This window comes from Heterodontus francisci, chromosome 9 (genome assembly GCF_036365525.1).
Source record: "Heterodontus francisci isolate sHetFra1 chromosome 9, sHetFra1.hap1, whole genome shotgun sequence".
Lineage (NCBI taxonomy): Eukaryota > Metazoa > Chordata > Chondrichthyes > Heterodontiformes > Heterodontidae > Heterodontus > Heterodontus francisci.
The window spans coordinates 71,328,677-71,342,988 of NC_090379.1; the positions used below are offsets into that span (position 1 = coordinate 71,328,677).

The window sequence follows — 14,312 nt, forward strand, 5'->3', positions numbered from 1 at the left end:
TACTTCTTGTAGCAATGCAAAGTATTACAAATAGGTGTTGATCTGTCAGGAGTGATCTTGATCACGCTGTCTCTCCCGGTCTCTCTCTCTCCCCCATGTCCCTCCTCTGAGTTTTCCCCCATGTGATGTCCCTCCCAATCAGTGTCATCCCCTCTCTCAGTCCCTCTCCTTCCATCTATCTCCCTCCCTCTCTCTGTACCCCCCTCATCTCCTTCCATCTATCTCCCTCCCTCTCTCTGTACCCCCCTCATCCCCCTCCTCCTCCTCTCCCTCTCTCTCTGACAATTGCAGCACAGCAGTTTTGTGGTTGGTCAGTTTTTTGACAGGAAAAAGCAATTTAGCTCCACAGCTGACATTGGGAACAGCAGTTTTTGAACTTTGGACAGATTCGGGGTTTCCCGGCGGGCTGTTAAAAAAAAAAAGTCTGAAGCCACCTGAAAATCCCGAATCTGTCCAAAGTTCAGAAACCGCTGTTCCCAATGTCAACACCTGTCAGCTGTAAAACTGACAGCGCAATGTTTAAAAAGCCGGTCTGGAAGAAGAAGCGGATGGGAAATTTCTCATCTCTGAAATACATCCACAAGCCAGATGGAAATCTTTGGTGGGCCTCAACCTGTCCCGCGGGCCGTATGTTTGACAATCCTGATGTAGAATGATTGTTTGGGAAATCTACCTGGGATCTGGTGGGGAAGGATAGGGTGAAGAGGTACTAAATCTTACCATAATTCTCTTAAACTCCTTATACAACTGAAACTTTAGTTCAAAGTTGCTCAATTCAAATGATCTGATAAACAAAAAAAAAAGACTTGCATTTATATAACACCTTTCATGGCCACCAAATGTTTCAAAGCACTTTACAGCCAATGAAGTACCGTTGAAGTATAGTTACTATTGTAATACAGGAAACACAGCAATCAATTTGAGCACAGCAAGCTCCCACCAACAGCAATCTGATAATGACCAGATAATCTGTTTTTGTGATGATTGAAGAATAAATATTGTCCAGAACACTGGAGATAACTCCCCTGTTCCTCTTCAAACTAGTGCCAAAGGATCTTTTATGGCCACCTGAGGGGGCAGACAGGGCCTCAGTTTAATGTCTCATTTTTGGTAGGATCTAAATGCACTCTATGCACTGGAGTGTGAGCCTTAATTTTAGTGTTCAAGTTCTGGATTGAGACTTGAAGCCAGAACCACCTGACTCAGAGGTTATAGTTCAGTCCCTTTTAGCACACAATTACCCACTTAATGTTGTTTAATTCAAACAATTCAATAATTTACTTTTTAGCACAAGAAAAAATGCAACAATAGACCAAATGAACATGTCCTAACAAAGTCAGAAAAATTTGTTTAGCAAATCTCAAAACTACTAGTTCAAACATGCCCTACTGCAAGATTTCATTTTAAATCATGAACTGAAGCTCTTAGCATAGCCAATCAGTGACACCTGGTCAAGTGTGGAAGGACATCAGAGTTCCCTTGAATACCCTTGCTGTCTATAACATTTGAATCATACCATTTTTCAGCTTATTTTTCTTGTCTTTCATATCTTCCTGCCAATTATTTAGAACAAACATTTCTCTTCCTTTTAGATGTCCTGAATGATGCATCATTCCCCTACATTAATAGCAATTAGGAAGATCTCGGAGGCTTTTTGTGGCCATTAAGAAGTCAAATGGTAGTGTGGAATAATTTAACTACCCTCCAAATGACTATTTACTCTCCACATTTTTTAAATGTCAAGCAGCACTAATTTTATTTATAGGAAGCTGGAACCAATGTTTACCAAGCTACCATGAATGCTACATGCAGTTACAGGGCAATGTTGCGAGCTTCTAGTATCACTTTAATGTTTTTCATCGGTACCAGAGCACACAGCAAAGAGCTGGATCAAGGAGAAGGCTTGGACATCATCCTCTCTCACCAGTAAGACATAAAATGTCTTTGCTATGCTGCAACACCTAAGATTTTCTTCAGGAACATAAAATGAACTGGTAGCAAACTATGCAGTACTTCAAGCTTTACTGGAGCAAAATCAGGGATTGCACATAGCCCACATGCCACATCAGGAGGCACTTACATAGAAAATAGAACATAGAACAGTACAGCACAGTACAGGCCCTTCGGCCCATGATGTTGTGCTGAACCTTTAACCTACTCTAAGATCAAACTACCTACCTACCCTTCATTCTATTATCATCCATGTCGCTTAAATGTCCCTAATGTATCTGCTTCTACTACCACCGCTGGCAGCGCATTCCACGCACCCACCACTCTCTGTGTAAAGAACCTACCTCTGACATCTCCCCGAAACCTTCCTCCAATCACCTTAAAGTTATGCCCCCTGGTGATAGCCCTTTCCGCCCTGGGAAAAAGACTCTGGCTATCCACTCTATCTATGCCTCTCATCATCTTGTACACCTCTACCAAGTCACCTCTCGTACTTCTTCGCTCCAATGAGAAAAGCCCTAGCTCCCTCAATCTTTCTTCGTAAGACATGCCTTCCAGTCCAGGCAGCATCCTGGTAAATCCCCTCTGCACCCTCTCTAAAGCTTCCACATCTTTCCTCTAATGAGGCGACCAGAACTGAACACAATATTCCAAGTGTCGTCTAACCAGAGCTTTATAGAGCTGCAGCATAACCTCGCGGCTCTTAAACTCAATCCCCCTGTTAATGAAAGCCAACACACCATACGCCTTCTTAACAACCCTATCAACTTGGGTGGCAACTTTGAGCGATCTATGGACATGGACCCCAAGATCCCTCTGTTCCTCCACACTACCAAGAATCCTGTCTTTAAGCCTGTATTCTGCATTCAAATTCGACCTTACAATGAGTGTAACAATTTCTACTTGAGCAACCTCTGCTGCCAACTAATCCACAGAATTACCCAACGAATCAGTGTTCCTTTGGAATGTTGCTGAAAAATCAATTTTTATATGACAGAATACTTTTCTAGGACAGGTAGTATTGCTTTCATTTTTTTCCTGTTGCAATAAAAAGATTGAATTTTACATTATAAGGCTTGTTCTTTCTCTGTTGCAGGTCCAGTACCTGAAGTGGGATGGGGTAATGGCACCCAACTGATCAATTTTGGAAGTGTCACATGCTGTGAAGGTATATAGGTTTGCCAATCACTTGAGCGTATTGTATAACCAAATGTTAGGGTTGAAGGTGTTGCATTGAGTTTGAGCATGATGATACAGGACCAGAAGCAGGAGGAGTGCTTCTGCATGTACCAACCTTTTTGAAAACAAACCAATTTTGAAAGATTTGCTGTAATTTTAAAACAATATTGACAGCTGCATTGTGCAACAACAGTTTATTAGTTTAGTTTAGAGATACAACACTAACAGAAGAATGAAGTACTATGAATGTAAAATATTGCAATTATAACTCTCAAAAATTAAGAAGCATGAATAGTAAACTAGATTAAAAATAAAAGAATGCAAACAGAATCACATGATTCAGGACCTCCGACCCTGTACAAACAAGGTAAGAGTCACCAAAAGGTTATGGTGAAATCAGGGTTGCATTGGAAAATGAAAACAGTAAGCAAAGCAGTACTATGCTCTTTTAGTTGCAAGCAGGAGAGACTTTCAAGAAGAGACATCACTAGGTTAAAATGAAGAAGTTCCATTCCATAGCATTGTAAATATCATACAATGAACTTTGCGTGTCTACATTGGCTGTTTGTGCTGCTGGAGCATAGCAGGCAGCTCTGTCCATTACTTCATCAGACCCATTCATATGCAGTTATCACGGAGAACAAAAAGGTGATTCTCATACAGTAACAATTAAAAAGACATCTCCACTCTGCTTCCAGCAACTTTTTGGGAGGCTAAATTACTATTCTTGTGAACAACTTATGGAAATAATATTGCAGCTGTTGGATAAGATACCCAATCTCTGCAAGTAATTTCAGAAGTCACATGCAGCATTTTCAAATAAATGAACATGGCACCTCAAAACCATTCTCACACACTGTTTCATTATCGAACAAAGATCCACATCCTAAAGCATCCGCTTATAGAGGTAATTCCACAACCTAGAACTTAGGCAATGGAGGACATGGTCAGCAATGCTGGGACAAAGGAACAGAGGATGCACGAGAGGCCAGAGAGCTTGGGATGGGGACTGGGGGTTGTAGGACTGGAGATGGCCAGAGGAGCTAGGGATGTGAAATTGCATTGAAGAACAAAGTAACTCGCTGAATAGCACAATTTCTCCGCAACTTGCCTTTTTTTTTTGACAATTACCTTAAATCAGTGTCCTTTGGTTACTGCCTGCCACTGAAAACAGTCCCTGATTATTTATTGTTCATTTACTGTTCATTATTTTGAATACCTCTATCAAATCTCCTCTTAATCTCCTCTATCCTAAGGAGAATCAATCCAGCTTTAGTGTCTCCACATAACTGAAATCTCTCATCCCTGGTACCATTCTAATAAAGCACCTCAGCACCCTCTCCAAGGCCTTAATATCTATCCTGAGATATGATTCCCAATACTGGACATAAAGCTCCAGCTGAAGCCTAACCAGGATCTTATAAATGGTTTGGCTTGCTTTTGTACTCTATGCCTCTGTTTATAAAGCCAAGGATACCATATGCTTCTTTCCAAAACAGCCTTCTCACCTAATCTTGGCACCTTCAAAAGGTATACACACATCCCTAGGTCTCTCTGTTCAAGCACCCACCTTAAAACAGTTCCATTTAGTCTTCATTGCCTCTCCTCATTCTTCCTACCAAAATGCATCATTTCACACTTCTCTGTTAAATTGCATCAGCCACATATCTGCCCATTTTGCCAGTCTATGTTCCACTGAAGTCTGCTACTATTCTCCTCATTGTTTACTACATTTACAAGTTTCAGGTGATCTGCAAACTTTTATTTATGCCCTGTATACCCTAGTCAAGATCATTAATTTATATCAAATAATGCAGTGCTCCTAATACAGACACCACTGTATACTTCCCTCCAGTCTGCTTCCCACAGCTCTCTGCTTTCTGTCTCTTACCCAATTTCTTATCTGCGCTGCCAATGTCCCTTTAATCCCATGGGTTTCAGTTTCTAAAATGTATACTATGTGGTACTTTGTCAAACGCCTTTTGAAAGTACCTATACATAATCAACCATACTACCTTCATCATCTTTCTCCATTACTTCTAAGAACTCAATCAACTTAGACAATCACAATTTGCCTTTCACAAATCCATGCTGCCTGTCACTTATTAACCCTTATTTTTTCAAGTGACAATTAATTTTGTCTCATTTTATTTGCTAAAAACATTTTCCCACCATCAACGTTAGGCTGACTACACAGTAGTTGCCTGCTTTTTAAAATAGTGGTGTAACATTTACAATCCTTCAGTCCTCTGGCACCACTCCCATATCTAAGATTGAAAGATACAGTGGGATTTCACTAGTATACATGTGGAAGATGGCCCCATATTTGTGGATTATATTGTTATAGGGCATCATGGTGATGCAGAACAGAAGGAAGCCAAGGATTAATCATTGGGACTCCTGAGGCAACAGTGCAGGAGTAGGAAGAGAATTTATTTCTAGGGATGCTCTGGCTACTATTGGACAGGTAAGAGTGAGACCAAGCAAAGACTGTGGAGGAAAGGCATTGGAGGATGACGGTGTGCTTGACCATGTTAGAAACTGCAGAGAGGCTGAAGAGAACGAGGGGAAATAATAGACCACGGTAACAGTCACAGTCACAAAGGACATACTTATGATTTTGCTTACAAATGTTTTGTTGCTGTAGGCGTGATGAAAACCTGGTTGGTGTGGGGTTCAAACAAGCAACTTTAGGAGAGAGGGAAACTGACTTGGGAGGCAAAACATTCAAGTATCTTGGAGAAGAAAAGGTGTTTGAAGATGAAGCAGTAGTTTGAGAGGGTGGGGGTTGAGGGAGTCAAGGGTAGGGCTTTTGAGAAACAGAGAGTGATGTCAGCAGTTTCTAAAAAGAGGGGAAATAGTACCTGACGAGAAGGAACTAATTACAATTTTGGTAACAATGGCTAACAGGAAGGCAAGTAGGGCAGTGAAGAGTTTAGTGTGTATAGGATTGAAGCTGAAAGAGGTAGGTTTTCTGGATAAAATAAGCTTGGGGAAGATAAGGGGAGAAGATAGGAGAAACTGGACTGAAAGGAGCCAGAGTTAAACGGAGTGGGGAACTGAAGGCTGTTTAGTTTATTGGGCAAGGGGAAGGAAGAAAGTAGCAAAGGCAGCTGCAAGAATGGCATCTGTCTTGTTGAGACAGGCATTCATAAGCTCATGTTCTTAGAGGTAAGCATGAAGAAGGCAGGAAAGAGTGTTTTAAATAAGCATTTAGTAGCAAAGAAAAAGGACCCTGGAGTTAACCACCATTCAAGATGATCATGGAGTACTGGGCAGTTTTGACAGAAGAAACTGAGCTCCAGTAGAGCTCGATGTGGTCAAACCAAACCTGTGGATGGATGGTTAAATCCGGTATGCTCACGTTGGACTTATGAATTTAAAGATAGAAAAGGCTCCCATGATTTCGGAATGCTGTGAAAGAAAGGCAGGGAGACAGGTGGTAAGCCAGCCATGCACCAATAGGGAATAGGGGAGGGGTGGGCACGTGCTTGAGATGAGCAATCGAAGCCTTCTCGACTTTGCCAGATTCCATGCTTCCCTTCTGCTATAAATATTCACACATCCTCTGTACAACTTTTGTTCCTCCCATTTTTCAATAACACCTCCTTTTCATTTGCACCATCATCACTGTCATGTAATTATTTCCTCCCCTCTAACCAAAGAATATCTTTTTCCCCCTTTCCTGCCCCCTCTCCCTGCTTATCAGCTGTTTATCTTCCAGTTGTGACAAAAAGACATTGACCTGAAATGTCAACCACATGTTTCTCTCTCCACAGATGCTGTCAGATGCTGAGTGCTGTCAGCATTTTCTGTTTTTATTGTAGGTGAAATATGAGTTTATTGCCAGCTCTATGACAAATGTTTTACAAAGCCCAAACACTATACCTTTAGAACTGTTGAGTCACGTCACCATTTCTGCCTTTTACACCTCCCCTTCATGTCAACTGATAGAGCCAGTAAATAATTTACATGCCTTCAGATCTCAGCCAATGAAACTTAGGCCAACTATTAGAACATGCTCAAGAGCGGCCTGGAGTCGCTCACTATCCAATTTCCTTTGTTAAAAGTAGGCACCCGCCTTCTGCCACCTCAACTTCATAGATTAACTATTTCATTGCAAAGTGTTTCTACTTTTGAAACTCAACAAGTGAAAGCAGAAAAGCTCAAAATGCTCAAAGTTTGCAATCTGAACTGCAGCACTGTTTGAATCAACTATCTATTAGTAAAACAAGACAGCCTTAAAAAAACTTTTGTTTGTTTTGCATCTTGTATCTAATATATGTATCTCATACATAAACCTTTCAGGTCAAAGTCATGTATTGTTTTTTCTGGATTAATCTCCATCACCCACAAATTTAAAACTGCCATATAAAGAAAAGCTAAAATGTATCCAACTTATGAAAAACATGTTGTTCATTCCATTTACTGTGGCTACAAGAGCAGGTCAGAGGCTGGGAATTCTATGGCAAGTAACTCACCTCTTTTCTCCCCAGTGCCTATCCACCATCTACAAAGCACAAGTCAGGTGTGTGATGGAATACGCTCCACTTGCCCAAATGGGTGCAGCTCCAACAACACTCAAGGAGCTCAAAACCATCCAGGATAAAGCAGCCCACTTGATTTACACCCCATCCATCACCTTCAACATTCACCACCTTCACTACAGACACACGGTGACAGCAGTGTGTACCATATACAAGATGCACTGCAACAACTCACCACGGCTCCTTAGATAGCACCCTCCAAACCTGCCACTCTATCTCCTAGAAGGACAAGGTCAGCAAATGCATGGGAACACCACCACCTGCAAGTTCCCCTCTAAGTCACACATCATCTTGACTTGGAACTAAATTGCCATTCCTTCACTGTCACTGGGTCAAAATCCTGGAACTCCCTTCCTAATAGCACTGTTGGTGTACCTACACCCCAAGGACTGCAGCGGTTCAAGAAGACAGCTCACCACCTCCTTCTCAAGAGCAATTAAGGATGGGAAATAAATGCTAGCCTAGCCAGCAATGCCCACAACCCATGAACAAATAATTTTAAAAATCACTTTTGAGTCTTTTTGCAGTAGGGATTGATATCAGCAAGGTACAATTTGTGCCCTGACCTCTGGTGCCATCAAATTTATCAATGCGAAAAGCAAAGATCAAAAATTAGAGATGAAACTGTTGGGAGATGTTCAGGAGCCAGACGAGATAACTTATTCTCCCTTTCTCCATCTCTCTCCCTTATGAAGTCCTCACTTGCACAGTAGAAATCAGTATCATAGACGCCAGCCTATATCCTACCATTCCATGTTACAGCTCAATGGTGACATTATATAATGGCCCAGATTGTGCAGTAGTAATGTGAGCAAAACTATCAGCGTCCACCATCATTACTCTTATGAAACCAATAGCAAATTCTGGAGTCCACACATGTGCAGTCAAATGCAGAAATCCAGAAGTTGCTGTCAGTGACTCCTCACTTCTCCATAATGTGAGCTGAAGTCCTCATAGATTTCAATCAATTAGAAATCACTGAACTGATAAGAACTTCCCCTTTTATGCTGTAATATTGGCTGTGACGGAAATCACACCTGCCAAATGGAAACATATTAATTTTGTCATATGAGACACTACTGAAACTTTTTTTTACAGGACATTGCACATAACTTGTCTGAAAAAACCAACAGAGCTAACCAGCTAAAAACATGTTTGCACATTTGCATTCTGAGAGACAGTTGACTAGAGAGACAATGGGAATGCTCTCTGATTCAATTAATAAGATTCATCTGGGCAATAATGATAATCAACATTCTTTGTCTGTGTAAGGGCCAGAACTCCACACCTCATCGAGTGTGTCTGGAAAGCTTTGAAATCAACAACCCTCCCAGAAGCTTCAGTTTCACACAAAGAGATGGTCACATGACCTACCTGCTGCCCAGACTGGGGACTGTTTGACCTGTGCCTCACAGAAAGGTAACAGACTGCAACTGAAGTCCAAGAAGAAAGCACCTCTCTCTCTCCAGCAAAGTCCCAGGGAACCCACGGTGGCAATGTAAGCCTCAAGACTATAGGACTTCACAGGCAACCAGCAAGAAGACAATTGAAACCTCTCTTCAGCCTCCTGGTACCAGAGACGCAAGCTTAAAATTATGCACTGGGCCCCAGCAAGATCTCCAAGACCTTAACTTCAATCAAGCACATTACATCAAAGACAAAAGACATTAACTGAATTCCATTTATTGCCAACTTTACTGCAACCCTCCCCCCCTAATTCTTTCTCCCCCTCTGTATCTATTTGTGTGTGTTTACCTTGTATGCATGCTAGCTTGGTTGCATCACATATTTTAGTAATTTCAAACCAGGCTAGAGTGGTAAGGCTAATAGGTTTAAACAAGAAAGATGTAAATTTAAGAAAACTTGTCTGATTGATTCATTTACAATTACAATTAGAGAGCAGTGATGGTAAGCTAAAATCACTGTGTTTTAAAAGATAAACCCAGTTATGGGCTAACCAGGAAAGGGGCAAGAGGGGAGCCTGAGACCCCTTCCTCACCCGGTCGTAACACTGTTAAAAACCCAGGAAAAAGCTACACCTTTTTAACGAGGGGTAACTGGGTTTCTAACAGCATACTAAGTCATAACTACTGCTGAAAAACCTCTCTGACTCTGAAAGACTAATTTTATATTTGTATAATGTCAAATGTTTCCATTCTGATTAAAATTCCAAGTTCAATTTTTTTTTAAAGTTTGTTCATGAGCTTCTAATGTGTGTCCTGATCTTCATTTTGCTTACTATAAAATGTATTAAAAAGTGAAGGAAAATCAGTGCATTTTACTAACTGATTTGCTGTCTGAGAAAACTTCAGACTGCTTACGCTGCTTAATGCTATCATTGTTGCTGAATGCCTGGAGATCCCCTTGACTTCTTGTCAGATTTAAGCTAATGCCAGGAAAGATCACTAGATCTTTGTGGCCACTTTTCTTCAAGATCAGTGGTGAGCACTGTCACTTTGACACTGACTATAAGATCTAGGCCAATGCACTAATTCAGCAACAGTCTATATTAAAAGAGATACTGTCCAGGTAAAGGAGGTTGCAAGACAGTTTACAAAATGAATCATAAAGCATGGTTCCACATCGTCCATTAGTGGGGATTCAAAAGACAGTACTTCCAATGTATGGAAGGGACTTTGCTCTGTAACAGTAAACAAGTTTTCACATTCCAATATTGAAATTAGTATTTTTTGAACAATTGAAAAATAATCACTTTCAGAGCACCATTTACCCAATTCTGCAAACTCAAGTTCCACAAAAATCCTTAAAACATGAATTAAACAGTTGTAACTCTGGACGTTGGTTATGTATTTCCAGCAAGCTTGGAAATTGTCTGATTGATGGATGAGCGCCAGTGTGAACCTTCTGAATCGCGGAACGAAAGCTCGGCTCACCGAATATTCAAGGCTCGACGAGTAACAGCAGTTCTCTGTCGGTATCCACGATGCCCGACACGTGCAGGAAGAGCCTTTGCGCTTATCATGCAATTTATGTATGTTCTTGGGATGTGGCTGACTCTGGCAAAGCGATAAATTTGCCTATTCCGTAGTTGCCAAGAGTGTGTTCTCAGTTCAACAGAAGCCATTGATTTCGCCCTCAATCCACCAACTCAATCATGCTAAAACACACCGTACTTGAACAACTTCACATAAAATTACTTCTCCGCCTATTCACGAGCACAATGTACATTCTATTTTTTTTAACTATTACTCCTGACTCACCCGCAGACCCTCCGGCAACTGTCTGATGTGAGGCTTCCCGCAACAAACTCTGGCTTTGCACCGTCATTTTCGACTCTGGAACAAAATATCTCTATTACCCCTTTTATTAAATCATGCCACGTTGTTTATAAATAAAAATTACGGAAATAACTTAGGTTTCATTGCGGCGCCGACCTCTGTCTAATCTTTTGTTACAGTCGGCAAAGTTCAACAACACCGACTGAGCAACTCAGTTTGCCAACAGCGAAACGATACCGGGGCAAAGCATGAGATCAGCATGGGCGGGGACTACAGAGCTTGGGAGGGACTGGGACAAAGCGTGAAATTAAATTGGTCAGGGGATAAGGAATCTGAGAACGACTGCAGTAGCACAGTGCGAGATAATCAAATGTACAGAAGCCGAGAGGAGGGGCAAAGTGTGTGATTGGGTTAGGGTGCAAAGCAAAAGGGAAGAGAGGGAGATGGACCATGTGAAGGTGACGGAAGGGTTTTTTAAAAATTCATTCATGGGATGTGGGCATTGCTGGCTAGGCCAGCATTTATTGCCCATCCCTAATTGCCCTTGAGAAGGTGGTGGTGAGCTGCTTTCTTGAACCACTGCAGTCCATGTGAGTTAGGTATACCCACAGTGCTGTTAGGAAGGGAGTTCCAGGATTTTGACCCAATAATGGTGAAGGAATGGCAATACAGTTCCAAGTCAGGATGGTATATGACTTGGAGGGGAACGTGCAAGTGGTGGTGTTCCCATGCATTTGCTGCCCTTGTCCTTCTAGTTGGTAGAGGTCGCAGGTTTGAAAAGTGCTGTGAAAGGTTGTTGCTGCAGGGTTTCTTGTAGATGGTACACAGGAAGCAAAGTTGTTAAAATTACATTAGGAAGACAACGCAGATTGGGTGATCACTTTGTGGAACAGCTGTATGAAGTCTGCAAGCATGACCCTAAGCTTCCAGTCGTCGGTCATTTTAATTCTCTGCCCCACTCCATCTCTTCACCTTTCTGTCAGTGGCCTCCTACACTGTTCTAATGAAGCGAAACTGAAATTCAAGGATTAGCACCTCATCTTTCAATTAGGCAATTTACAGCCTTTTGGACTCAACATTGAGTTCAACAATTTCAGATAATAATCAATGCTCCCAATTTTTCAGACAGCACCTATCGGTAATGATTCTCTTATTGGGAAAACGGTAAGAGTACGGTAGCATGGTAGTAACGTTTCTGGATTTCTAATCCAGAAACCTGCACCAACATTCTGGAGACATGAGTTCAAATCCCAGCATGGCAGCACATATAATTTAAATGCAATTAATTAATAAATCCAGAATTTAAAAATGCTAGTCTTAATAGTGATGATCATGATTGTCATAAAAACCAATCTGGTTCACTAATGTCCTTTGAGGAAGTAAATCAGCTGATTTTTACCCCATCAGGTCTTCATGTGACTCCAGACCCACAGCAATGTGGTTGACTCTTAATACCCTCTGAAATGGCCTCGTAAGCCAATCAGTTGTATCAAACTGCTACAGAAAAGTTGAATAAGAATAAAAAACCAGACAGACCATCTGGCACCAAACCAGATGCAATCAAGTCAACCCTGCAAAGACCTCCTTGCTAACATCTGGGAACATGTGCCAAGATTGCGACAAGCAACAACCTGACATTGTCACTCTCACCAAATCATCCGTTACAGCCAATGTCTCAGACACCACCATCACCATCCCTGGGTATGTCCTGACCCACCAAAGGTGGTGGCACAGTGACATGCAGTTGGGATGGAATGGCCCCAGAGTTCCTCAACATTGACTCCAGACCTCATGAAGTCTCACGGCATCATGTCAAACATGGGCAAGGAAACCTCCTGCTGATTATCACCTACGCGCTCCCTCAGCTGGTGAATCAGTATTGTTGAACACCACTTAGAAGAAGCGCTGAGGGTAGCAAGGGCACAGATTGAATTCAGGACTTCAACGTCCATCACCAAGCGTGGCTTACTAGCACCACCACTCACCTAGCTGGCTCAGTCCTGAAGGACATATCTGCCAGACTGGTCCTGTGGCAAGTGGTGAGAGAACTATCAAGAAGGAAAAACCTACTTGAACTCGCCCTCACCAATCTACCTGTTGCAGATGCAGTGGTCCATGACATTATTGGTAGGAGTGACCACTGCACAGTCCTAGTGACGTCCCATCTTCACACCAAGGACACCCTCCATCGTGTTGTGTGGCGCTACCACTGTGCTAAATGGGATAAATTCAGAACAGATCTAGCCGAATAAAAATGGGCATCCATGAGGTGCTATGGGCTATCAGCAGCAGCAGAATTGTATTCAACCACAATCTGTAACCTCATTGCCTGGCATATTCCTCACTCTACCATTAGTAAACCAACCCTGGTTCAATGAGGAATGCTGGAGCAGCACAGACTTACCTAAAAATGAGGTACCAACCTAGTGAAGCTACAACATAGGACTACAGGCATGCTAAACAACAGGAGCAGCATGCTATAGACATAGCTAAGCAATCCCACACTAACTGATCAGATCAAAGCTCTGCAGTCTTGCCACATCCAGTTGCGAATGGCGGTGGACAGTTAAATGCCTAACTGGAGAAGGAGGCTCCACAAACATCCCGTATTCAGTGATGGGGGAGCCCAGCATGCCAGTGCAAAAGACAAGACTGAAGCATTTAAAACCATCTTCAGCCAGAAGTGCCGAGTTGATGATCCATCTTGGCCTCCTCCTGAGGTCCTCAGTATCATAGATGCCAGTCCTGAACCAATTCAATTCACTCCACCTGATATCAAGAAATGGTTGAAGGCCGTACAAACATCCCGGCTGTAGTGCAAAAGACTTGTCAAGAAGGTGGCTCAAGAGCAACTAGGGATGGGCAATAAATGCTGGCCTTGCCACTGATGCTCACATCCCATAAACAAACAAAAATAACGTCATTTCTACTCCTTCAGATTTATCTTTGTTTCTTCACTTGTCCTATTACCATTACCTTTTGCCATACTCCTTCATTCATTTTGTCAATTAATCTCTCCTGCCTTCCACCCTATCACAGACCTTCCCTTTTGTTCTTCCCTCCCCTCTTTCCTTGCCTCTGTACTTGCTTAGGACCTGTTACATTACTAACTTCTTCCTGTTCTGATGAAAGGTTATTAATCAGATACATTAACCCTGTATCTCTCTTCACAGGTGCTGCCTGATCTGCTGAAGATTTCCAGTATTTTCTGTTTATACTCCACAGGTTTGTGTTCCTCCAATTATGGTACCTCCACCACAAGAGGTATTAACCGCACCCCCCGCGCCCCCCCCCCCAACCCCAGCCATCACCCTGTGTCCTTGGATTGATTACATGATCTCCTAAAGTAATAAACTGAAATTGAGTGTCTCACTTTACATCAGAAATTGGTATCCTG

At 42.1% G+C, this 14,312-nt stretch overlaps 1 protein-coding gene across 2 annotated transcripts in view; it reads right to left on the reverse strand.

Moving 5' to 3' along the window:
- The window catches only part of slc25a21 (solute carrier family 25 member 21), a 743,687-nt gene extending 732,533 nt beyond the window's left edge, over positions 1 to 11,154 (reverse strand). The window contains exons 1-2 of one of the 2 annotated variants that reach the window (XM_068038325.1): positions 11,072 to 11,154; positions 10,898 to 10,972 (exon numbers count right to left, since the gene is read on the reverse strand). In XM_068038325.1, coding sequence (XP_067894426.1) covers positions 10,898 to 10,964 — 67 coding nt within the window. In that variant the 5' untranslated portion in view covers positions 10,965 to 10,972; positions 11,072 to 11,154. Of the gene's footprint in view, positions 1 to 10,897; positions 11,049 to 11,071 lie in introns of those variants that run through there. The other variant, XM_068038326.1, reaches the window with a different exon arrangement.
- Between the last annotated feature and the right edge of the window lie 3,158 nt (positions 11,155 to 14,312).